The 21423-nt window shown below is 72.9% G+C and overlaps 3 protein-coding genes and 1 long non-coding RNA gene across 5 annotated transcripts; 3 read left to right on the plus strand and 1 right to left on the minus strand.

Annotated features, from left to right (window-relative positions):
• Window positions 1-331: 331 nt before the first annotated feature.
• Window positions 332-4309, plus strand: LOC148051848 (uncharacterized). 2 transcript variants are annotated; one of them, XM_087735111.1, is made up of 4 exons: window positions 332-549; window positions 1283-1377; window positions 1807-1893; window positions 2708-4309. In XM_087735111.1, the coding sequence occupies exons 1-4, from the start codon at window positions 529-531 to the stop codon at window positions 4194-4196; spliced, it is 1692 nt and encodes a 563-aa protein (XP_087591237.1). In that variant the 5' UTR covers window positions 332-528; the 3' UTR covers window positions 4197-4309. The 2 variants fall into 2 exon arrangements, with proteins under 2 accessions (XP_087591237.1, XP_087591238.1); XM_087735112.1 differs by lacking the exon at window positions 1807-1893 and having other exon boundaries at window positions 333-549; window positions 2708-4307.
• Window positions 4310-4687: 378 nt separating this feature from the next.
• LOC148051849 (uncharacterized) lies at window positions 4688-12988 on the plus strand. The gene is made up of 10 exons (XM_087735055.1): window positions 4688-6141; window positions 6383-6482; window positions 7201-7308; window positions 7412-7518; window positions 7888-8002; window positions 8265-8330; window positions 9284-9473; window positions 10431-10585; window positions 11587-11770; window positions 12876-12988. Exons 1-10 carry the CDS (start codon window positions 4796-4798, stop codon window positions 12986-12988), a joined length of 2484 nt encoding a protein of 827 aa, XP_087591181.1. The 5' UTR covers window positions 4688-4795.
• Window positions 11993-18437, plus strand: CD2BP2 (CD2 cytoplasmic tail binding protein 2). Its single transcript, XM_087735056.1, has 8 exons — window positions 11993-12158; window positions 12876-13360; window positions 13620-13710; window positions 14677-14815; window positions 15588-15754; window positions 16292-16731; window positions 17263-17351; window positions 18043-18437. The coding sequence occupies exons 2-8, from the start codon at window positions 13278-13280 to the stop codon at window positions 18435-18437; spliced, it is 1404 nt and encodes a 467-aa protein (XP_087591182.1). The 5' UTR covers window positions 11993-12158; window positions 12876-13277.
• Window positions 18438-19113: 676 nt separating this feature from the next.
• Window positions 19114-21399, minus strand: LOC148051851 (uncharacterized). Its single transcript, XR_015699434.1, has 3 exons — window positions 21362-21399; window positions 20123-20166; window positions 19114-19221 (listed from the first exon to the last, which is right to left on the minus strand). It is a non-coding gene; the product is annotated as an uncharacterized LOC148051851 (long non-coding RNA).
• Window positions 21400-21423: the final 24 nt, after the last annotated feature.

Raw genomic sequence — 21423 nt, forward strand, 5'->3', positions numbered from 1 at the left:
GGGGTCGGGGGGTCTCCCCCCCTCCCCCCGGGCGGCGGAGGAGAGGAGGGGGAGGGGAGCGGCCCCCCCCGCACCCCCCGGGGCGCGGACGGGGCCGGCGGCGGCGGCGGCGGCGGCGGCGGGTGGGAACGGGCGGGCGGCGGAGCGGCCTGCGCCCTCCCCCGTCCGCCCCCGCCGCCCACGCAAAATGGCGGCGGCGGCGCGGGGGATGACGGGAGGCGTAGTCCCCGCGCGCGACGTAGCCAATCAGGACGCGCCGTTCGGCGCGCCACGCCCCCTTCCCCCCCCCTCCCAATCAGCGCGCCGGAAGGACTCCCCCTCCCCGGCGGAAGGCGAACCATAGAGTCGCGGAACGGGTTAAAGCTATGGAGACGCGCGGTCCTCCAAGGCGGCCGGAGCGGCCCCGTGTGGTTTGAACCGGAAGCGGCTTTTTGGAGGCCGACCCCCCCCCCCCCCCGCCACAACCGCGGCGCTTCCGGCGGCCGGGCCCGGCGGCCGCTGGGCGAGGGGGGGGGGGCCGGGGGGCGTATGGGGGGGGCCCCGCCGCGGGTGAGTGGGGTCTGGGGGCGGGGGATGCTCGGGGGGGTCCTCGGTGCCGATGGGGGGGGGCTGAGGGCGATGGGGGGTCCCCGGTGCCGATTGGGGGGGCTGAGGGCGATGGGGGGGTCCCCGGTGCCGATTGGGGGGGCTGAGGGCGATGGGGGGTCCCCGGTGCCGATGGGGGGGCTGAGGGCGATGGGGGGTCCCCGGTGCCGATTGGGGGGGCTGAGGGCGATGGGGGGGTCCCCGGTGCCGATTGGGGGGCTGAGGGCGATGGGGGGTCCCCGGTGCTGATGAGGGGGGGCTGAGGGCGATGGGGGGGTCCCCGGTGCCGATGGGGGGGGCTGAGGGCGATGGGGGGGTCCCCGGTGCCGATGGGGGGGGCTGAGGGCGATGGGGGGTCCCCGGTGCCGATGGGGGGGCTGAGGGCGATGGGGGGTCCCCGGTGCCGATGGGGGGGCTGAGGGCGATGGGGGGTCCCCGGTGCCGATGGGGGGGGCTGAGGGCGATGGGGGGTCCCCGGTGCCGATTGGGGGGGCTGAGGGCGATGGGGGGGTCCCCGGTGCCGATTGGGGGGGCTGAGGGCGATGGGGGGGTCCCCGGTGCTGATGAGGGGGGGGCTGAGGGCGATGGGGGGGTCCCCGGTGCCGATTGGGGGGGCTGAGGGCGATGGGGGGGTCCCCGGTGCCGATGGGGGGGCTGAGGGCGATGGGGGGCCCCGTCTCACCCCTCTCCCCCCCAGGGCTGGGGGCTGACGGTGCCGGGGGCCCCGCGATGGAGGAGTGGGGGGCGCTGGGCGAAACCCCCGGGGGCTGCAGCGGGACGCCGGCCCCCCAGGTAAGGGCTGGGGGGGGGGTCCCTGAGCGCCCTGGGGGGGTCCCTGAGTCTTTGGGGGGTCCCTGAGATCATGGGGGGGGTCCCTGAGCGCCCTGGGGGGGGGCCCTGAGTCTTTGGAGGGGGTCCTTCAGCCCGTGGAGGGGGTCCCTGAGTCTTTGGGGGGGTCCCTGAGCGCCCTGGGGGGTCTTTTAGCCCATGGGGGGGGGTCCCTGAGCCTTAGGGGGGGTCCCTGAGCACCCTGAGGGGTTCCCTGAGCGCCCTGGGGGGGTCCCTGAGCCTTTTGGGGGGTCCTTCAGCCCGTGAGGGGGGTCCCTGAGCGCCCTGGGGGGTCCCTGAGCACCTTAGGGTGTCCCCAAGCCGCGTCTCGGGTGCCCGCTGGTCCCCGAATTCCCGGGTCCCCCCCGCTGAGCCCCCGTCCGCGCCCCGCAGGGTTCCCGCGGCCCGGCCCCGAGGAGCCCGGGGTCCCCCAGCCCCGGGGCAGCGAGGAGGGGGGGGAGCCCCGGGGCCCCCCCGCAGGTGAGGGGGGGCAGGGGGACACGGGGATGGACGGAGGGACAGGGGGATGGGGGGAGGGACGGGGGTGGGGGGGGAGAGGGAGACGGGGACGGACAGAGAGGGGACACGGGGACGGAGGGAGGGACATGGGTGGGGAGGGGGGATGGAGAGGGGGACCTGGGGACAGACAGAGGGACATGGGGACAGACAAGGGGACCTGGGGACGGACAGAGAGGGGACAGGGGGACACGGGGATGGACAGGGGGACGTGGAGGGACACGGGGACGGGGAGGGGGACAGGGGGAGGGGCAGGGGGGGGAGAGGGGGATGGGGAGGGGGACGGGCAGAGAGGGGACGGAGGGACAGACGGGGGACAGAGGGACAGACGGAGACACAGGGACGGACAGGGGGACGTGGGGACGGACAGGGGGACCTGGGGAGGGACAGAGAGGGGACAGAGAGATGGGGAGGGGGACGGGGGGACAGAGGGACAGACGGGGGGATACAGGGAGGGACAGGGGAACATGGCGGGGACACAGGGACGGACAGAGGGACCCGGGGACGGACAGAGAGGGGACAGAGAGATGGGGAGGGGGACAGAGCGACAGATGGGGGACAGAGGGACGGACAGAGGGACCCGGGGATGGACAGAGAGATGGGGAGGGGGACAGAGGGACGGGCAGGGGGACGTGGGGACAGACAGGGGGACCCAGGGAGGGACAGGGGGACCCGGGGATGGACAGAGAGATGGGGAGGGGGACAGAGGGACGGACAGGGGGACGCGGGGCCGGGCTGCAGGGTCAGAGGCCCTGACGCCCCCTCCCCACCCCCGCAGCCGCCTCCCCCGCCCCGTCGCCACCGTCGTCCCCCCGCCGCCGCCGCCGCCGCCACGGCCCCCCCCGGGCCGCCGCCGTCCCCCCCCCCCGCCGCCGCCGCCGCCGCCGCCGCCGCGTCCCTTCGCCTGCGGGGAGTGCGGGAAGCGCTTCGGCCTGAGCTCCCACCTCATCCGCCACCAGCGCAGCCACACGGGCGAGCGCCCCTTCGCCTGCGCCGCCTGCGGCAAAGCCTTCGCCCAGCGCTCCGACCTGGCCCGCCACCACCGCACCCACACCGGCGAGCGCCTCTACGCCTGCGGCGACTGCGGCAAGCGCTTCGCCGAGAGCTCCCACCTCCTCCGCCACCGCGTCACCCACTCGGGCGAGCGCCCCTTCCAGTGCCGCCTCTGCGGGAAGAGCTACGGCGACAGCTCCTACCTGGCCGTCCACCAGCGCGCCCACACCGGCGCCCGGCCCTACCGCTGCCCCCGCTGCGGCAAGGCCTTCGCCCGCAGCTCCACCCTCGCCCGCCACCAGCGCGTCCACCGCCCCGGCCACGCCCCCGCCGGCAGGCTCCGCCCCTTCGCCCCCCACCCCCGCCGCCGGGAGGGGGAGGGGGGCGAGCCCCGCCCGCCGGGGGGCGAGTGGGAGGGGCTGGAGACCGGCCGCGCCTCCCCGGAGAAGCCCCGCCCGCTGTGGAAGGGTGGGGCTCCACCCGTAGGGCGCGGCCCTGGTGGCCGGGACGTAACGAACGAGCTGGAGAGCGAGCCGCGCCCACTGGGACGAGAGTGGGAGGGGCTAGAGACTGACCACGCCTCCCCGGAGAAGCCCCGCCCGATGTGGAAGGGCGTGGCCCCCCCTGGGGAGCGTGGCCCTGGAGGCCGGGACATAATGAATGAGTGGGAGAGTCCGCCACGCCCACTGGGACGGGAGTGGGAGGGGCTGGAGACCGGCCACGCCTCCCCAGAGAGGCTCCACCCACCGTGGGAGGGCGGGGCTCCACCCATAGGACGTGGCCCTGGTGGGCAGGACATAATGCATGAGCTGGAGAGCGAGCCACGCCCACTGGGATGCGAGCGGGAGGGGCTACCAGGTGGCCGCGCCTCCCCGGAGAGGCTCCGCCCCTTGGCAGAGAAGTGGGAGGGGCTTCGGCTCAGCCCCGCCTCCTCCTCCTCCTCCTCGCAGGGAGAGGGGGCCGGCGGGGAGGGGTGGGGAGGCCACGCCCTCCCGGAGGGCGGGCCCCGCCCACCTGAGTTGGAGGAGCGCCGCCGCGGCCACGCCCCCTCGGAGGCCGAGCCCCGTCCCTGTGCGGGGGGGTGGGCGGGGCCGGGCGGAGGCTCCGCCTCCTCGGGGGACCCCTCCGAGGACGAGTGGGCGGAGCCGGCGCTCGGCCCCGGCCCCCGCGGGCTGCGGGTGGGGGCGGAGTGGGCGGGGCTGCGGGCCACGCCCCCCCGGCCGGCGGCAGCCAATCACCTGCGGGTGGTGGGCTGGCAGTGGGGGGTGGAGTGAGGCCGTTGCCCGGCAACCGCGCGCGCGCGGGGGAGGGCGGGGTGGGAGGGGGAAGGAGCGGGGCGGTTGCCGAGCAACGGCTGCCCCGGGGGGCGGGGCCTGGCGACACTCAATAAAGACGTCACCGGACTCTGGCTCCGCCTCCTTAAAGGGCCCCCGGCCCCGCTCTTGGCCTCCCCGCGCTCCCATTGGCCGGCGGCGCTGCCCGCTGATTGGCGGCGGCGATCGCTCGTCCCGCCCTCCCCCCCCCGCCACCGGCCGGAAGCGCCGCCCCCTCCACCCCAGCACCGCTGCGCTGCCATTGGCCGTCGCGCCCGCCCGTCACTTCCTGCTCGGCTGCGCCCGCCTCCCGCCTCGCCCTCCCCACCCCTTTGTCCGGCGGGCTCCGCCCTCCCCGCCCCTCCTCCCTCCCCATTGGCCGCCGCCCTCCTCCGCTTCCCCTTCCTGCCCCGCCCACCCCCGCCGACCAATGGGAGGGCGGTGCCGCGCCCTGATTGGCCGGCGGGGCTGCGCGCGCACCGCGGCGGCGCCGGGAGGGCGGGGGAGGGGTCGCTGCGGCCGCCGCCAGCCCCGGGCGCCCCCCGCCCCCGCTCGTCGCCATGGAAACGGGGCCCCCCGCGCCCCCGCCCCGCCCCGCCCGACCCCGCCCCAAGATGGCCCCCGGCCCCCCGGCCGCAGCCCTGGCCAATGGCGTGGCCGGGCGGGGGGCGGCGGCGGCCAATGAGGGGCGGGGGTCGAAGGGCGCCGAGGGGTCAGCGGGGGTCAAGGCCGGGGCGAGCGAGGCCCAGGCGGGGTCAGCCGGGGTCAAGGCCGGGGCGACGGAGGCCAAGGAGGGCTCGGAGCCGCGGGCGAGGGCGGCGGCGGCCATCTTGAGGTCGGCGGGGGCCGGCGCGGGGTCGACGGCGGCCAATGAGGAGCCAGAAGCCCACGGGAGGTCGACGGCGGCCGGCGCGGGGTCAAGGGCGAGCGTCTCGGGGTCAGCGGCGGCCAATGAGGAGCCAGAAGCCCAGGGGAGATCAACAGCGGCCATCTTGGGGTCAACAGCGGCCATTGTGGGGTCGGCGGTGGCCAATGAGGAGCCAGAAGCCCACGGGAAGTCAACGGCGGCCAGCGCGGGGTCAACGGTGACCAGCGTCATGGGGTCAACGGCGGCCAGCGCAGGGTCAACAGCGGCCAATGAGGAGCCAGAAGCCCACAAGAGATCGACGGCGGCCATCTTGGGGTCAACGACAGCCAACGAGGGGTCGACGGCAGCCAATGAGGAGCCAGAAGCCCACGGGAGATCAACGGCGGCCACCTCGGGGTCAACGGCAGCCAACGCGGAGTCAACGGCGGCCAACGCGGAGTCAACGGTGGCCAATGTGGAGTCAGCGGTGGCCAACGGAGGGTCAGCGGCGGCCAACGAGGAGTCAGCGGTGGCCAACGGAGGGTCAGCGGTGGCCAACGAGGAGTCAATGGTGGCCAACGAGGAGTCAGCGGTGGCCAACGGAGGGTCAGCGGCGGCCAACGAGGAGTCAGCGGTGGCCAACGGAGGGTCAACGGCGGCCAACGAGGAGCCGGAGCCTCGCCCGACCCCCGCGGCGGCCATCTTAGAGCCAAGTCCATCCAAGGCAGCGCCGGAGACCGCCGCCGCCCCGCCGGCGGCCATCTTGGAGGCATCGGCAGCCCCGCCGGCGGCCGCTTCGGGCTCCCCGGGGGAGCGGAGCCTGGCGGGGGCCACCGGGCCGGGGCGGGGCTCGCAGGGCAGCCTGGGCCCCGGCATCCCGGGGCCGCGGGGCGCGGACCTGGACTCGGTCAGCCTCCTGTCGGGGACGCTGGAGTCCTTGGCCGGGCCCTTCCCCGACGACGCCAGCTCCATGGGCTCCGACTCGGAGGTGGCGGGGCCGTCCTTCCGCCGCACCGACCGCTACGGCTTCCTGGGGGGCAGCCAGTACAGCGAGGCGCCGTGAGTCACCCCGAAAACGGGACGTTTTGCCCCAAAATGTGCCCCCCCCCCCCCCCTCCCCCGGGTGAGGCCCCCATCCATCACCTCCAGGGGCCGGGGACCCCCCCCCCCCCCCCCCCCAAGGGTGGGGCTGGGTTTGGCGGGGGGGGGGGGGGGCTCGCTGTGGGGCCGGGGGGGGTAGGGGGGTGTGTCGGGACCCCTCCCCCACCCACCGCCCGCTCTCTGCCCCTCCCCCGCCCAGGGAGAGCTCGGTGCCCGTGGACGTGGCGCGGCAGCGGGAGCTGAAGTGGCTGGAGATGTTCAACCACTGGGACAAGTGGCTCTCGCGGCGCTACCAGAAGGTGGGGGCCTGCCCCACGGCGGGGGCGGGGCGGGGGGGGGGTGGGGGGCGCAGGACCCACGGCGCGTTCGGGGAGGGGGAGATCTGTCTGCCCGGGAGGGGGTTCTGGGGGTCCTCCTGCCCCATAGCGGGGCTGGGGGGGGGGTCCTCCTGCCCCATAGCGAGGTTTGGGGGGGGTCCTCCTGCCCTATGGCGAGGTTTGGGGGGGTTCTCCTGCCCCATAGAGGGGTTTGGAGGGGTCCTCGTGCCCCATAGCGAGGTTTGGGGGGGTTCCCCTGCCCCATAGCGAGGTTTGGGGGGTTCTGCTGCCCCATAGCGGGGTTTGGGGGGTTCCCCTGCCCCATAGCAGGGTTTGGGGGGGTCCTCCTGCCCCATAGAGGGGTTTGGGGGGTTTCTGCTGCCCCATAGAGGGGTTTGGGGGGGGTTCTCCTGCCCCATAGAGGGTTGGGGGGTTCTCCTGCCCCATAGAGGGGTTTGGGGGGGGTCCTCCTGCCCCATAGAGGGTTGGGGGGCCCTCCTGCCCCATGGCAGGCCATGGGGGCTGCATCTGCCTGACGGCGGGGGCCGTGGGTCTCTTCGTGGGTCCGTCCCTGGGTCCGCCCGTCCGTGGGTCCGTCCGTGGGTCCGTCCCTGGGTCCGCCCGTCCGTGGGTCCGTCCGTGGGTCCGTCCGTGGGTCTGCCCGTCCGTGGGTCCGTCCGTGGGTCCGTCCGTGGGGCAGGTGAAGCTGCGCTGCCGCAAGGGCATCCCCTCCTCCCTGCGGGCCCGGGCCTGGCAGCTCCTCTCCGACAGCAAAGCCCTGCTCGACCGCAACCCCGGCCTCTTCCAGGTGAGCGGGGAGGGGCGTGGCCGGGGGGAGGGGGGGGAGTGGCGTGGGGCGGGGCGGGGCCCGCTGGGCGTGGCCCGGGGGTGACGCCCCGCCCCACCGGCAGGAGCTGGAGCGGCAGCCGGGGGAGCCGCGGTGGCTGGACGCCATCGAGAAGGATCTGCACCGGCAGTTCCCCTTCCACGAGATGTTCGCCGCCCGGGGCGGGCACGGGTAGGACACGCCCACCTTCCCCGGGACACGCCCACTCGCTGGGGGCACGCCCTCCTGGTGGCCACACCCACTCAGGGCACGCCCAGCCCAGGGTCAGCCCTTGACTGCGTTTCCCTGGGGGGACACGCCCCCTTTCTGGTGTGGCCGCGCCCACCAGGAGTGGCCACGCCCCATTCCAAGCTGGCTCCTCCCCCTCCAGGCTGACCCCTCCCCTCATTGTTCGGCCCCTCCCCCTTTGCATTGGCCCCTCCCCCTCTGCACTACCCCCTTCCCCCTCTCTGGTGGCTCCTCCCCCTCTGCGGTAGCTCCTCCCCTGGGCCCTGGCCCCGCCCCTCCAGCGGCTGACTCCTCCCCCGGCCCCGCCCACAGGCAGCAGGACCTGTACCGCATCCTGAAGGCCTACACCGTCTACCGGCCCCAGGAGGGCTACTGCCAGGCCCAGGCCCCCGTCGCCGCCGTCCTCCTCATGCACATGCCCGCCGAGGTGGGGGGATGGGCGGCACGGGGGTCACGGGGGTCACGGGGGGCACCAGGGCCCTGGGGGTCACGGGGGTCATGGGGGGCACGGGGGGGGACCAGGGCCCTGGGGGTCATGGGGGTCACGGGGGGCACCAGGGCCCTGGGGGATGGGGGGGGTGGGGGGGACCCTGGGGCCGGGGGGGGGGGGGGGGGGCGGGGGCGATGGGGGAGGGGCCCCGGAGGCCGGGGTCCCCCCGCTGACCCCCCCTCCCCTCCCCCACCCCCAGCAAGCCTTCTGGTGCCTGGTGCAGATCTGCGAGAAATACCTGCCCGGCTACTACAGCGCCGGCCTGGTGAGGGGGGCTGGGGGCGGGGGGTCCCGGGGGCCGTGGGGGCCAAGGGGGGCCAATGGAGGCCGATGGTGGTCAATGGGGGCCAATGGGGGCCAATGGAGGTCAATGGGGGCCGATGGTGGTCAATGGGGGCCAGTGGGGGTCAACGGAGGCCAATGGGGGTCAATGGGGGCCAATGGTGGTCAATGGGGGCCAGTGGGGGCCAATGGGGGCCAATGGGGGGTGATGGTGCTCAATGGGGGCCAATGGAGGCCGATGGTGGTCAATGGGGGCCGATGGTGGTCAATGGGGGCCAGTGGGGCTCAATGGGGGATGATGGGGGGCGATGGAAGTCAATGGTGGTCAATGGTGGCCCATGGGGGCCAATGAGGGAGGGTGGGGGCCAATGGGGGTCAATGAGGGGTCAACGCGGGCCAATGAGGGATGATGGTGGTCAACGGGGGCCAGTGGTGGTCAATGGTGGCCAATAGGGGTCAACGGTGGTCAACGAGGGATGGTGGTGGTCCGTGGCAGCCAATGGTGGTCAATGGGGGCCAGTGGTGGTCAATGGCGGCCAATAGGGGTCAACGGTGGTCAACGAGGGATGGTGGTGGTCCATGGCAGCCAATGGTGGTCAATGGGGGCCAGTGGTGGTCAATGGCGGCCAATAGGGGTCAACGGTGGTCAACGAGGGATGGTGGTGGTCCGTGGCAGCCAATGGTGGTCAATGGGGGCCAGTGGTGGTCAATGGTGGCCAATAGGGGTCAACGGTGGTCGACGAGGGATGGCGGTGGTCCGTGGCAGCCAATGGTGGTCAACGGGGGGCGATGGAAGTCAATGGTGGCCAATAGGGGTCAACGGTGGTCAACGAGGGCTGGTGGCGGTCCACGGCGGCCAACGGCGGCCAACGGGGAGCTGCCGGGGGGCTGCGGGGGTTGGGGGCGGCTCTGACCCCCCCCCCCTCCCCCCCCCAGGAGGCCGTGCAGCTGGACGGGGAGGTGTTTGCGGCGCTGCTGCGGCGCGCGGCCCCCGCCGCCCACCGGCACCTGCGGCGCTTCCGGGTGGAGCCGGTGCTGTACCTGACGGAGTGGTTCATGTGCATCTTCGCCCGCAGCCTGCCCTGGGCCGCCGTCCTGCGCGTCTGGGACATGTTCTTCTGCGAGGGTACGGGCGGCGCCGGGCGGGGCGGGGCGGGGCCGCGTCCCACCTCCGATAGCCACCTCCCACGGCCCACCTCCGTGTCCCCATCCCACCTCCGTGCCCACGTCCCCACGTCCCACCTCCACGTCCCCACGTCCCCATCCCCGTCCCCCGTCCCCATCCGCGTCCTCCTTCCCCCATCCCCCTCCCCTGTCCCCCATCCCCCTCCCCCATCCCCCATCCCCCATCCCCCTCCCCTGTCCCCCATCCCCGTCCCCATCCCTGTCCCCCATCCCCCGTCCCCATCTGTGTCCCCGCACCCCAGATCTTCACGCCAACGTCCCCCATCCCCATCCCCCGTCCCCATCCGTGTCCTCCGTCCCCCATCCCCCTCCCCTGTCCCCATCCCCGTCCCCCGTCCCCATCCCCCGTCCCCATCCCCGTCCCCCGTCCCCATCCGCGTCCCCACGCCCCAGATCTTCACGCCAACGTCCCCCACCCCCTCCCCCGTCCCCATCCCCGTCCCCGTCCCCCATCCCCCTCCCCCGTCCCCATCCCCGTCCCCCGTCCCCATCCCCCGTCCCCCATCCCCGTCCCACGTCCCCCATCCCCATCCCCCGTACCCCATCCCCCTCCCCCGTCCCCATCCCTGTCCCCTGTCCCCCATCCCCCTCCTCCGTCCCCATCCCCGTCCCCCGTCCCCATCCCCCGTCCCCCATCCCCATCCCCATCCCCCTCCCCTGTCCCCCATCCCCGTCCCCCGTCCCCATCCCCCTCCCCCGTCCCCCACCCCCGTCCCCCGTCCCCCATCCCCATCCCCCGTCCCCACCCCCATCCCCCGTCCCCATCCCCCTCCCCCGTCCCCATCCCCGTCCCCCGTCCCCATCCGCGTCCCCACGCCCCAGATCTTCACGCCAACGTCCCCCACCCCCGTCCCCCGTCCCCATCCCCCTCCCCTGACGCCCGCGCCCCCCGGCCCAGGGGTGAAGATCATGTTCCGCGTGGGGCTGGTGCTGCTGCGCCAGGCGCTGGGGACCCCCGAGAAGCTGCGCAGCTGCCAGGGGATGTACGAGACCATGGAGCGGCTGCGCAGCGTCCCCCCCCCCGGCCTGCACGAGGACGCCCTGGTGCAGCAGGTGGGGACGGGGGGGGCACGGGGGGGCGGGGGGGATGGGGGGATGGGGGGACATGGGGGGACGGGGGGACACGGGGGGACGGGGGGACATGGGGGGATGGGGGGACGGGGGGACAGGGGGGCATTGGGGGGATGGGGGGACACGGGGACATGGGAGGATGGGGGGATACGGGGGGACAGGGGGACATGGGGGGATGGGGGGACATGGGGGGATGGGGGGACGTGGGGACATGGGGGCATTGGGGGGATGGGGGGACATGGGGACATGGGGGGACGGGGGGACACGGGGGGACGGGGGCATTGGGGGGATGGGGGGACACGAGGGGACGGGGGGACATGGGGGGATGGGGGGACACGGGGGGACATGGGGGGATGGGGGGACATGGGGACAGGGGGGCATTGGGGGGATGGGGGGACATGGGGACATGGGGGGACGGGGGGACACAGGGGGACGGGGGCATTGGGGGGATGGGGGGACACGAGGGGACGGGGGGACATGGGGGGATGGGGGGACACAGGGGGACACGGGGGGATGGGGGACATGGGGACAGGGGGGCATTGGGGGGATGGGGGGACATGGGGACATGGGGGGACGGGGGGACACGGGGGGATGGGGGACATGGGGGGATGGGGGGACGGGGGCATTGGGGGGATGGGGGGACACGGGGGGACACGGGGGGATGGGGGGACATGGGGACAGGGGGACATTGGGGGATGGGGATAACATTGGGGATTTGGGGACATGGGGGGACGTGGGGGACACAGGGGACGTTGGGGACAGGGGGACGTGGGGGGACGGGGGGGTATGGGGACACGGGGGGATGGGGGGGACAAGGGGGGGCATTGGGGACATGGGGACAGGGGTTGGGGGTGCACGGGGGACATTGGGGGGGACATGGGGACGCGGGGGGACGCGGGGAGGGGGGTCCCAGCGTCCCAGGGCTCCGCCGGCGCGGTGCCGGCGCGGTGCCCCCACGTCCCCCGTGTCGTCCCCCCCCCCAGGTGACGTCGGTGCCGGTGACGGAGGCGCTGCTGGAGCGGGAGAGCGGGGCGCAGCTGCGGCGCTGGCGGGAGACGCGGGGGGAGCTGCAGCGGCCGCCCCCCCCCCGCCCGCACGGCGCCCGCGCCGTCCTGCAGGGGCGGCAGCTGCGGGGGGGGGGACACCCCCGAGGGGGGGGAGGGGCCGGTGGGGAAGGGGGGGGGCCCCCCGGTGGGGGAGGGGCCGGTGGAGAAGGGGGGGGGCCCGGTGGGGGAGGGGCCGGTGGAGAAGGGAGGGGGCCCCCCGGTGGGGGAGGGGCCGGTGGGGAAGGGGGGGGCCCCCCGGTGGGGGAGGGGGCGGTGGAGAAGAGGGGGGTCCCCCGGTGGGGGAGGGGCCGGTGGAAAAGGAAAAGGGGGAGGGGCGCGGGGGCTGCTGGGGCGCTGGGGGCTGCGGCGGGCGGGGGCGGGGGGGCGGGGGGGGCAGGGAGGAGGGGGAGGGGGAGGGGGAGGGGGGGGAAGGGCAGCGGGAGCGGGACCCCCCCCCCGAGGGGCAGCGGGAGCCCCCCGGCCTCCGGGACACCTACTTCTGAGGGGAGGTGAGTGATTGACAGCTGCCGGGGGTGATTGATTGACGGCTGCCGGGGGTGATTGATTGATTGACGGCTGCTGTGGTTGATGGGCGGCTGCCGTGAGGGATTGACAGCTGCTCGGTTGATTGACAGCCACGGCGGTTGGTTGACAGCGGCGGTGGTTGATTGGCGGCCCCTTCGATCGATTGACAGCTGCCTCAACTGATTGACAGCTCCTGTGGTTGATTGACAGCTGCGGTGATCGAGCGGCAGCTGCTGTGATTGACAGTTGGCTTGATCGATTGACGGCTACAGTGGTTGATTGGCAGCTGCTGTAGTTGATTGACAGCGGCTGTGGTTGATTGGCGGTCCCCGTTGATCGATTGACAGCTGCAACAAGTGATTGACAGCTGCCGTGGGCGATTGATTGACAGCCGCTGTGGTTGATTGACAGCTGCTTGAAGTGATTGGCAGCTGGCTTGATCAATTGTCAGCTGCCTCGAGCGATTGACAGCTGCCTCGAGTGATTGACAGCTGCTTTGATCGACAGCTGCCACGTGTGATTGGCACTGCTGTGGCTGATTGACAGCTGTCTTGATTGACAGCCCGCTCTGCCCTTGATTGACAGCTGCCTTGCTCGATGGCTCCATTTGATTGATTGACGGCTGCCTTTGATTGGCATCCCAGTTGGCCCCTGATTGACAGCCCCCCTTTGATTGACAGCTCCCTCCTTTTGATTGACAGCCCCCGGGGGAGGACCCGCGCCGGTCGCCGCCCCTCGATTCCTCCATCGAATGATTGACAGCCCCCGTCGGTTGATTGACAGCCCCGTGATTGACGCTCCGCCCAGCCCATGATTGACAGCTCCCCTTGATTGACAGCTCCCCCATTGACGCGCCGGCCTCCGATTGACGGCCCCCCCCCCCCATTGACTGATTGACAGTCCTCCCCCCGATTGATTGACAGCTCCCGGTCGCCTGACTCCGCCCCCTCCCCTCCCCCCGCGCTTATTTAACGGGACGCCCCGCCCCTCCCCTCCCCCCGCCCCTCCCCCCGCCGGTTTTGGGGTGAAAAACGGCCAAATCGGGCCCCGGCCCCGCCTCTTTTTTCCCGCGCCGCGGCCCCTTTAAGCGCCGGCGCCCGCTGATGACGCCACCGCCGCCCCGCGCTGACGCCACTTCCGCCCGGAAGCGGCCCCGCGCGAGCGCCGTCCCGCAGCCGCCGGCGCGGTGAGGGCTTCGCGGCCGCGGATTTGCATATGCAAATGAGGGGCGCGGCGGGGGGGGGGGTAATGAGGGGGCGTTAATGAGGGGGCGGGGCTCCCGCGTGAGGGCGGTTAATTAGCGCGGGGTTAAGGGGGGGGTGGGGAGGGGCCGCGCGTGGGGGTTAATTAATGGGGGCCGTTAATTGGGGCCGCTGAGGGGGCTGGGGGGCCTTAATGGGCCTTAATGAGTCGGGGGGGTTAATTGCGGGGGCGGGGTCCCGCAGGCCATGGCCAAGCGCAAAGTCGCCTTCGGGGGCCTCGAGGGGGAGGAGGAGGAGGAGGAGGAGGAGGAGGGGCCCCGCCCCCCGCAAGAGGGTGAGGCTGGGGGTGGGGGAGGGGCGGGGAGGGCCAGGGAGGGGGGAGGGGCGGGGGGTGAGGGGGGGAGGGGCGGGGGGGGCCAGGGAGGTGGGGGAGGGGCGGGGGGTGAGGGGTGGGGGAGGGGCGGGGGGGACAGGGAGGTGGGGGAGGGGCGGGGGGCGGGGGGGGCCCAGGGAGGTGGGGGAGGGGCGGGGGGTGAGGGGCAGGGGTGAGGGAGGGGCGGGGGGGCCCAGGGAGGTGGGGGAGGGGCGGGGGGTGAGGGGCAGGGGTGAGGGAGGGGCGGGGGGGCCAGGGAGGTGGGGGAGGGGTGGGGGGTGAGGGGTGGGGGGGGCCCAGGGAGGTGGGGGGCGCTGTGGGTCACCGTGGGTCACCGTGGGGCGCCGTGGGTCACCATGGGGCGCCGTGGGTCGCTGTGGGTCACCGTGGGGCGCCGTGGGTCACCATGGGTCACCGTGGGGCACCGTGGGTCACCGTGGGGCACCGTGGGGCGCCGTGGGTCACCGTGGGGCGCCGTGGGTCGCTGTGGGTCACCGTGGGGCGCCGTGGGTCACCATGGGTCACCGTGGGGCACCGTGGGTCACCGTGGGTCGCTGTGGGTCACCATGGGTCACCGTGGGTCACCATGGGTCACCGTGGGGCGCCGTGGGTCACCATGGGTCACCGTGGGGCACCGTGGGTCACCGTGGGGCACCGTGGGGCGCCGTGGGTCACCGTGGGGCGCCGTGGGTCGCTGTGGGTCACCGTGGGGCGCCGTGGGTCACCATGGGTCACCGTGGGGCACCGTGGGTCACCGTGGGTCGCTGTGGGTCACCATGGGTCACCGTGGGTCACCATGGGTCACCGTGGGGCGCCGTGGGTCACCATGGGTCACCGTGGGTCGCTGTGGGTCACCATGGGTCACCGTGGGTCACCATGGGTCACCGTGGGGCGCCGTGGGTCACCGTGGGGCGCCGTGGGGCGCAGGCGGCGCTGGCCGTGGGGGGCCCGGGGAGCCGCTTCTCGGGGAAGCCCTCGCTGGACAGCGACGAGGAGGAGGAGGAGGAGGAGGAGGAGGACGAAGGCTGCGGGAAGTACGACCTGCTGGCGCCCTGCGTCGTGGAGGGTGAGCGTGGGGCGGCTGTGGGGCGGCTATAGGGCCCGGGGGGCGGCTGTGGGGCAGCTATAGGGCCCGGGGGGCGGCTGTGGGGCAGCTGTGGGGCAGCTATAGGGCCCGGGGGGGCAGCTATAGGGCCCAGGGGGTGGCTGTGGGGCGGCTATGGGGCAGCTATAGGGCCTGTGGGGCAGCTATAGGGCCCGGGGGGCAGCTGTGGGGCAGCTATAGGGCCTGTGGGGCAACTGTAGGGCAGCTATAGGGCCCAGAGGGCGACTGTGGGGCAGCTATAGGGCCTGTGGGGCAGCTATAGGGCCCGGGGGGCAGCTGTGGGGCAGCTATAGGGCCCGGGGGGCGGCTGTGGGGCGGCTGTGGGGCAGCTATAGGGCGGCTATAGGGCCCAGGGCGCGCTTATAGGGGGCCGTGGGGCCTATGACCTGGTTATGGGGTCTATAGGGCACCTATAGGGCCCATGGGGCACCTATGGGGTGGCTGTGGGGCGGCTATAGGGCCTGTGGGGCACTTGTGGGGTCTATGGGGGGGTATGGAGCACCCATAGGAGCCTTGGGGCACGTATAGGGTGCCTATGGGGCACTTATGGGGCCCATGGGGGGGCTCCAGGGCCTATGGGGCACTTATGGGGCACTTATGGGGAGCTATGGGGGTTGGGGGGGCTGGGGGGGCTGGGGGGCACTTAGGGGGCAGCTATGGGGCCCACGGGGGGGCTGTGGGGCACGGGGGGTGGGGGGTGTTCGTGGTGCTGACCCCTCCCCCCTCCCCCCAGGGCAGGAGGCGGGGCCGGCGGGGGAGGGGGAGGGGGAGGGGGCGGTGCCCCTCACCCCCTTCAACCTGGAGGAGGAGCTGGGGGAGGGGAGCTTCGACGCCCAGGGCCACTTCATCCGGCGGGGGCGGCCCCCGCCCCCCGACCCCTGGCTGGAGACCATCGAGGGGGTGGGGACGCGGGGGGAGGGGCGGGGGGAGGGGGACACGGGGGGGGAGATGGGGGGAGGGGAAGGGGGAGGGGGACAAGGAGGTGATGGGGGGAGGGGGCATGGGGAGATGGGGGGATGGGAAGGGGGGAGGGGGGATGGGGGTGGGGAGATGGGGGGAGGGGGAGATGGGGGGATGGGAAGGGAGGAGGGGGACAAGGGGGGAGGGGGGATGGGGAGATGGGGGTGGGGAGATGGGGGGAGGGGGGAGGGGGATGGGGAGAGGGGGGTGGGGGGAGATGGGGGGATGGGAAGGGAGCAAGGGGACGAGGGGGATGGGGGAGGGGGCATGGGGAGATGGGGGGAGGGGGGATGGGGGTGGGGGGAGATGGGGGGATGGGAAGGGAAGAGGGGGAGGGGGGAGATTGGGGGGTGGGGGGATGGGGGCACGGGGGGAGGGGAGAAAATGGAGGGGAGGGAGGAGATGGGGGAGGGGGATGGGGACGCGGGGGGATGAGAGACGACCCCCCCCCAACCCCCCTCCTCCCCCCCCCCCCAGATGCCGATCAAGCCCCGCCCCCCCCCGCCGGGGGCCGACGCCGAGGCCTCCCCGCCCCCTCCCCCGCCCCTGGCCGCCCTCCTGCGGGGGGCCCTGGGCCTCCTGCGCCCCGCCGAGACGGTGGGGGGCGCCCTGCGGCGCCTGGGGGGCGGGGGGAGGGGGAGGGGCCGGGGGCGGGGCCGGCCCCCTCCCCCCCCCGAGCTGGAGGAGCTGGCCGGGCTGGCCGACGGGCTGGTGGCCCACGGGCTACTGGGGGTCTTCCAGGAGACGCGGGAGCGGCTGGAGGGGCGGCTGCGGCTGCTGGGGGAGGGGCGGGGGGAGGGGGAGGAGGGGGAGGGGGAGGGGGAGGAGGGGGGCGACCCCCCCCCAGGACCCGGCCTGGACCTCTTCGCCCCCCGGGGAGGAGGAGGAGGAGGAGGAGGAGGAGCGGCCCCAGGAGGGTGAGGGGGGAGGGGCAACGGGGGGGGAGGGGCAAGGGGAGGGGGGAGGGGCGGTTGGGGGGCTGGGGATTTGAGGGGGCCTGGGGGGAGGGGCGTTTTGGGGGTGGGAATTTGGGGGTGGGGCGTGGGGGAGGGGCGTGTTGGGGGTGGGAATTTGGGGGGTGGGGCGTGGGGGAGGGGCGTGTTGGGGGTGGGAATTTGGGGGTGGGGCGTGGGGGAGGGGCGTGCTGGGGGTGGGAATTTGGGGGATTTGGGGGCGTGGGGGAGGGGCGTGTTGGGGGTGGGAATTTGGGGGTGGGGCGTGGGGGAGGGGCGTGTTGGGGGTGGGAATTTGGGGGCGTGGGGGAGGGGCGGTTTGGGGTGGGAATTTGGGGGGTGGGGCATGGGGGAGGGGCGTGTTGGGTGGGAATTTGGGGGATTTGGGGGCGTGGGGGAGGGGCGGTTTGGGGGTGGGGGTTGGGGAAATTGGGGGTGTGTGGGGGGAATGGGGGGTGGGGCTCCGGGGTGACCCCTCCCCTCCCCTCCCCCCAGGGGCGGGGCTGCCCGAGGTGCTGTGGGAGTACCAGTGGGAGGGGGGCGACCCCCGCCTCTACGGCCCCTTCAGCAGCGCCCAGATGCAGGTGGGGGAGGGGCGAAAGGGGAGGGGACCCCGAAACGGGGGGGGGGGGCGAAAGGGGGAGGGGGGCCGCTAAAAAAGGGGGGAGGGGACCCCAGAATGGGGGGGATGGACAGGGGGAGGGGGGAACCCCACGCTCGGGGGGGGGGATGGGTGGAAAGGGGCGGGTTTGGGGGGTGCCAAGGGGGTGGGGCGCGGGGGGGGGGGCTGGGGGAGGAAAGGGGGGTTTTGGGGTGCAAAAGGGGGGTTCTGGGGGTGCGGGGGGTGGGGGCGCAGAGGGGGGTTGGGGGCCCGGGGGGGCTTGGGGGTGCAGAGGGGGGTTGGGGGTGCAGAGGGGGGTTGGGGGCGCAGAGGGGGGGTTGGGGGCCCGGTGGGGGGTTTTGGGGTGCAAAGGGGGGTTTGGGGGCGTGAAGGGGGGGTTGGGGGCACAGAGGGGGGATTTGGGGGGCGCAGGGGGGGGGTTGGGGGCCTGGGGGGGTTTTGGGGTGCAAAGGGGGGCTTGGGGGTGCAGAGGGGGGTTGGGGGCACAGAGGGGGGTTTGGGGGCACAAAGGGGGGTTGGGGGCGCAGAGGGGGGATTTGGGGGGAGCAGAGGGGGGTTTGGGGGCCCGGGGGGGGTTGGGGGCGCAGAGGGGGGGTTGGGGGCCCGGGGGGGGGGGGTTGGGGGCGCCCCGCTGACCCCCCCGCTCCCCGCAGGCCTGGGCGGCGCAGGGCTACTTTCGGGGGGCGCGGTGCCGGCGCCTGCACCCCCGGGGGCCCTTCTACGACTGCGCCCGCGTCGACTTCCAGCTCTACACCTGAGGGGGGCGGGGGGGCTTTTTGGGGGGGGGTGGGGGCTTTTTGGGGGGCTCCCCCCCCTCCCCCCCGGGGCATTAAAAATCTCTGTTTTCACCCCGAAATCGTCCTGGGTTCGGGGAAGGGGGAAACGGGGAAACGGGGGAGGGGCACAAAATTTATTGGGGGGCGCCAAAATTGAAGGGGGGACCCCAAAAGTGGGGGGGGGCCCAAAAGTGGGGGAGGACCCCAAAATTGGGGGGGGGCCCTCGTTCTGCCCCACGCGTGGGCCCCGGCCCCATTTATTCCTTCGCTAGGGGGGCGGGGGGGGGGCAGGGGGCTCCCCACCCCCCCCCCCCCCCAGAAGAGGGGGGGGTTTCCCACGCGGGCGTCGTCCGGGCGGGGCCGGCGTCAGCGGGTGGGGGGCCTGGGGGGGCGGGGGAGGGGCGTGGGGCGGGGCTCCGGCCCCACAGATTCCCCCCCCCCGCCCCATAGACACCCCCCCACCCCGTTCCCGCTGTAACCCCCTCCCCCCATCCCCCCGCCCCTCCCCCACCCTGGCCCCTCCCCCCCCCCCCCCCCCCGTACCGCAGGTGGAGCCCGTTCCCGCTGTACCCCCATTCCCCCACCCCGGCCCCTCCCCCCGCCCCTCCCCCACCCCCCGTACCGCTGGGGGGAGCCCGTTCCCGCTGCACCCCCATTCCCCCCATCCCCCTGCCCATCCCCCACCCCCCCGCCCCATACCGCGGGGGGAGCCCGTTCCCGCTGTACCCCCATTCCCCCACCCCATCCCCCCCCCCGCATCCCCCTGCCCCACCCCCATCCCCCCGCCCCTCCCCCACCCCGCCCCTCCCCCCCCCCCCCCCCGTACCGCAGGGGGAGCCCGTTCCTGCTCTACCCCCATTCCCCCACCCCATCCCCCCCCACCGCATCCCCCCGCCCCACCCCCATCCCCCCGCCCCTCCCCCACCCCGCCCCTCCCCCCCCCCCGTACCGCGGGGGAGCCCGTTCCCGCTGTAGCCGTGGTCGTGCTGAGCCCCCAGGGCCCGGAGCCGCGCGGCCGCCAGCGCCTCCGGCAGCGCCTGCTTGGGGGCCGGCTCCCTGCGGGACCAGTCCGCACTGGGGGGCTCCCAGTATGGCCCAGGGGGCTCCCAGTCCGCATCCGGGGGCTCCCAGTATGGCCCGGGGGCTCCCAGTACGCATCCGGGGGCTCCCAGTACGCACTGAGGAGCTCCGAGTATGACCCAGGGGGCTCCCAGTCTGCACTGGGAGGCTCCCAGTATGGCCCAGGGGGCTCCCAGTACACACTGGGGGGCTCCCAGTCTGCACCAGGGGCTCCCAGTGTGGCCACAATGCTCCCACTATGGCCTAGGGGCCTCCCAGTATGACCCAGGGCCTCCCAATACACACTAGGGGGCTCCCAGTATGGCCCAGAGGCTCCTAGTATGCACTGGGGGGGCTCCCAGTATGGCCCAGGGGCTCCCAGTATGCACTAGGGGGCTCCCAGCATGGCCACAATGCTCCCACTATGGCCTAGAGAACTCCCAGTATGACGCAGGGCCTCCCAATACACACTAGGGGGCTCCCAGTATGGCCCAGGGGCTCCTAGTATGCACTGAGGGGGCTCCCAGTATGGCCCAGGGGCTCCCAGTATGCACTAAGGGGCTCCCAGCATGGCCACAATGCTCCCACTATGGCCTGGGGGGCTCCCAGTCTGCACTGAGGAGCTCCCAGTATGGTCCAGGGGCTCCCAGTCTGCACCGCGGGGCTCCCAGTATGGCCACAATGCTCCCACCATGGCCTGGGGAACTCCCAGTTTGCCCCAAGGTGCTCCCAGTATGTTTTGGAGCATTCCCACTATACCCAGGGTGCTCCCAGCATGCTTTGGGGCGCTCCCAGTATACCCAAAGCGCTCCCAGTATGCTCTGGGGCACTCCCAGTATGGCCTGGGGTGCTCCCAGTACACCCCAGACCCCTCCCAGTCCGCCCCGCCCCCGCTCACCAGTCGCGGGCCTGGGGTCTGCGCTTGATCCCGGGCCGGGGGGGCTGGCGGGGGGGGAGGGGGTTAAGGGGGGGGGAGGGGTCCCAGTCCTCCCCATTCCCAGCATGCCCCGCTCCCCCCACCCCACCCCCCGCCCCATTTTAGGCCTCCCCAACCCCCCAAGTCCCCTCCCCCACCCCCCAAATCCCCCTGAAACTGCCCCAAATCCCTCAAAACCCCTCAAATCCCCCCAAATCCCTCAAAATCACCACAAACTGCCCCAAATCCCTTAAAATCACCCCAAAACCCTTAAAATCCCCCCAAATTCCCCCAAAAATCCCTCAACACCTCCCAAAATCCCTCAAAATCCCTCCCAAATCCCTCAAAATCCCTCCCAAATCCCTCAAAATGCCCCCAAACCGCCCCAACCCCCCCCAAATCCCTCAAAATCCCCCCAAATTCCCAAAAAATCTCCCCAAAATTCCTCAAAATCCCTTAAAGTCCCCCCAAAATCTCTCAAAATCCCTCGAAGTCCCCTAAAATCCCTCAAAAACCCTCAAAATGCCCCCAAACCGCCCCAAATCCCCCTCAAACCCCCCCAAAATTATTAAAAAATCCCTCAGTCCCCCAAAATGCCCCCAAACCGCCCCAAATCCCCCCAAAATCCCTCAAAATCCCCCCCAAATCCCTCAAAATCCCCCCCAAATCCCTCAAAATCCCCCCCAAATCCCCTCAAAGTTCCCCCGAACCACCCCAAATCCGTCAAAATCCCCCCAATCCCTCAAAGTCCCTCCCAAATCCCTCAAAATCCCCCCAAAATCCCTCAAAATCCCCCCAAATTCCTCAAAATCCCCCCAAATTCCTCAAAATCCCCCCCAAAATCCCTCAAAATCCCCCCAAAATTCCTCAAAATCCCCCCAAATCCCTCAAAATCCCTCAGTCTCCCAAAATCCCTCAAAATCCCCCCACATCCCTCAAAATCCCCCCAAATCCCTCAAAATCCCTCAAAGTCTCCCAAAACCCCTCGAAATCCCCCCAAAATCCCTCAAAATCCCCTCAAAATCCCCCCGAACCGCCCCAAATCCCTCAAAATCCCCCCAAATCCCTCAAAGTCCCCCCCAAATCCCTCGAAGCCCCCCAAAATGCCCCCCAATCCCCTCCCCCGCCCCCCACCCCCCAAACCCCTCAACCCCCCCCCCCAAAATCCCCCCCAAATTAACAAACTCCTCAATTCGCCCCCATTTGCCCCAAACCCCTCACCCCGCTCCGCAGGCCGCGGCCTCCATCCGGGTCTTTCCCGCCCTCCCCGCGGGAAGGCGGGG

This window comes from Nipponia nippon, unplaced genomic scaffold (assembly GCF_047370975.1).
Source record: "Nipponia nippon isolate SJK-2023a ecotype South Korea unplaced genomic scaffold, ASM4737097v1 scaffold_52, whole genome shotgun sequence".
Classification (NCBI taxonomy): Eukaryota; Metazoa; Chordata; class Aves; order Pelecaniformes; family Threskiornithidae; genus Nipponia; species Nipponia nippon.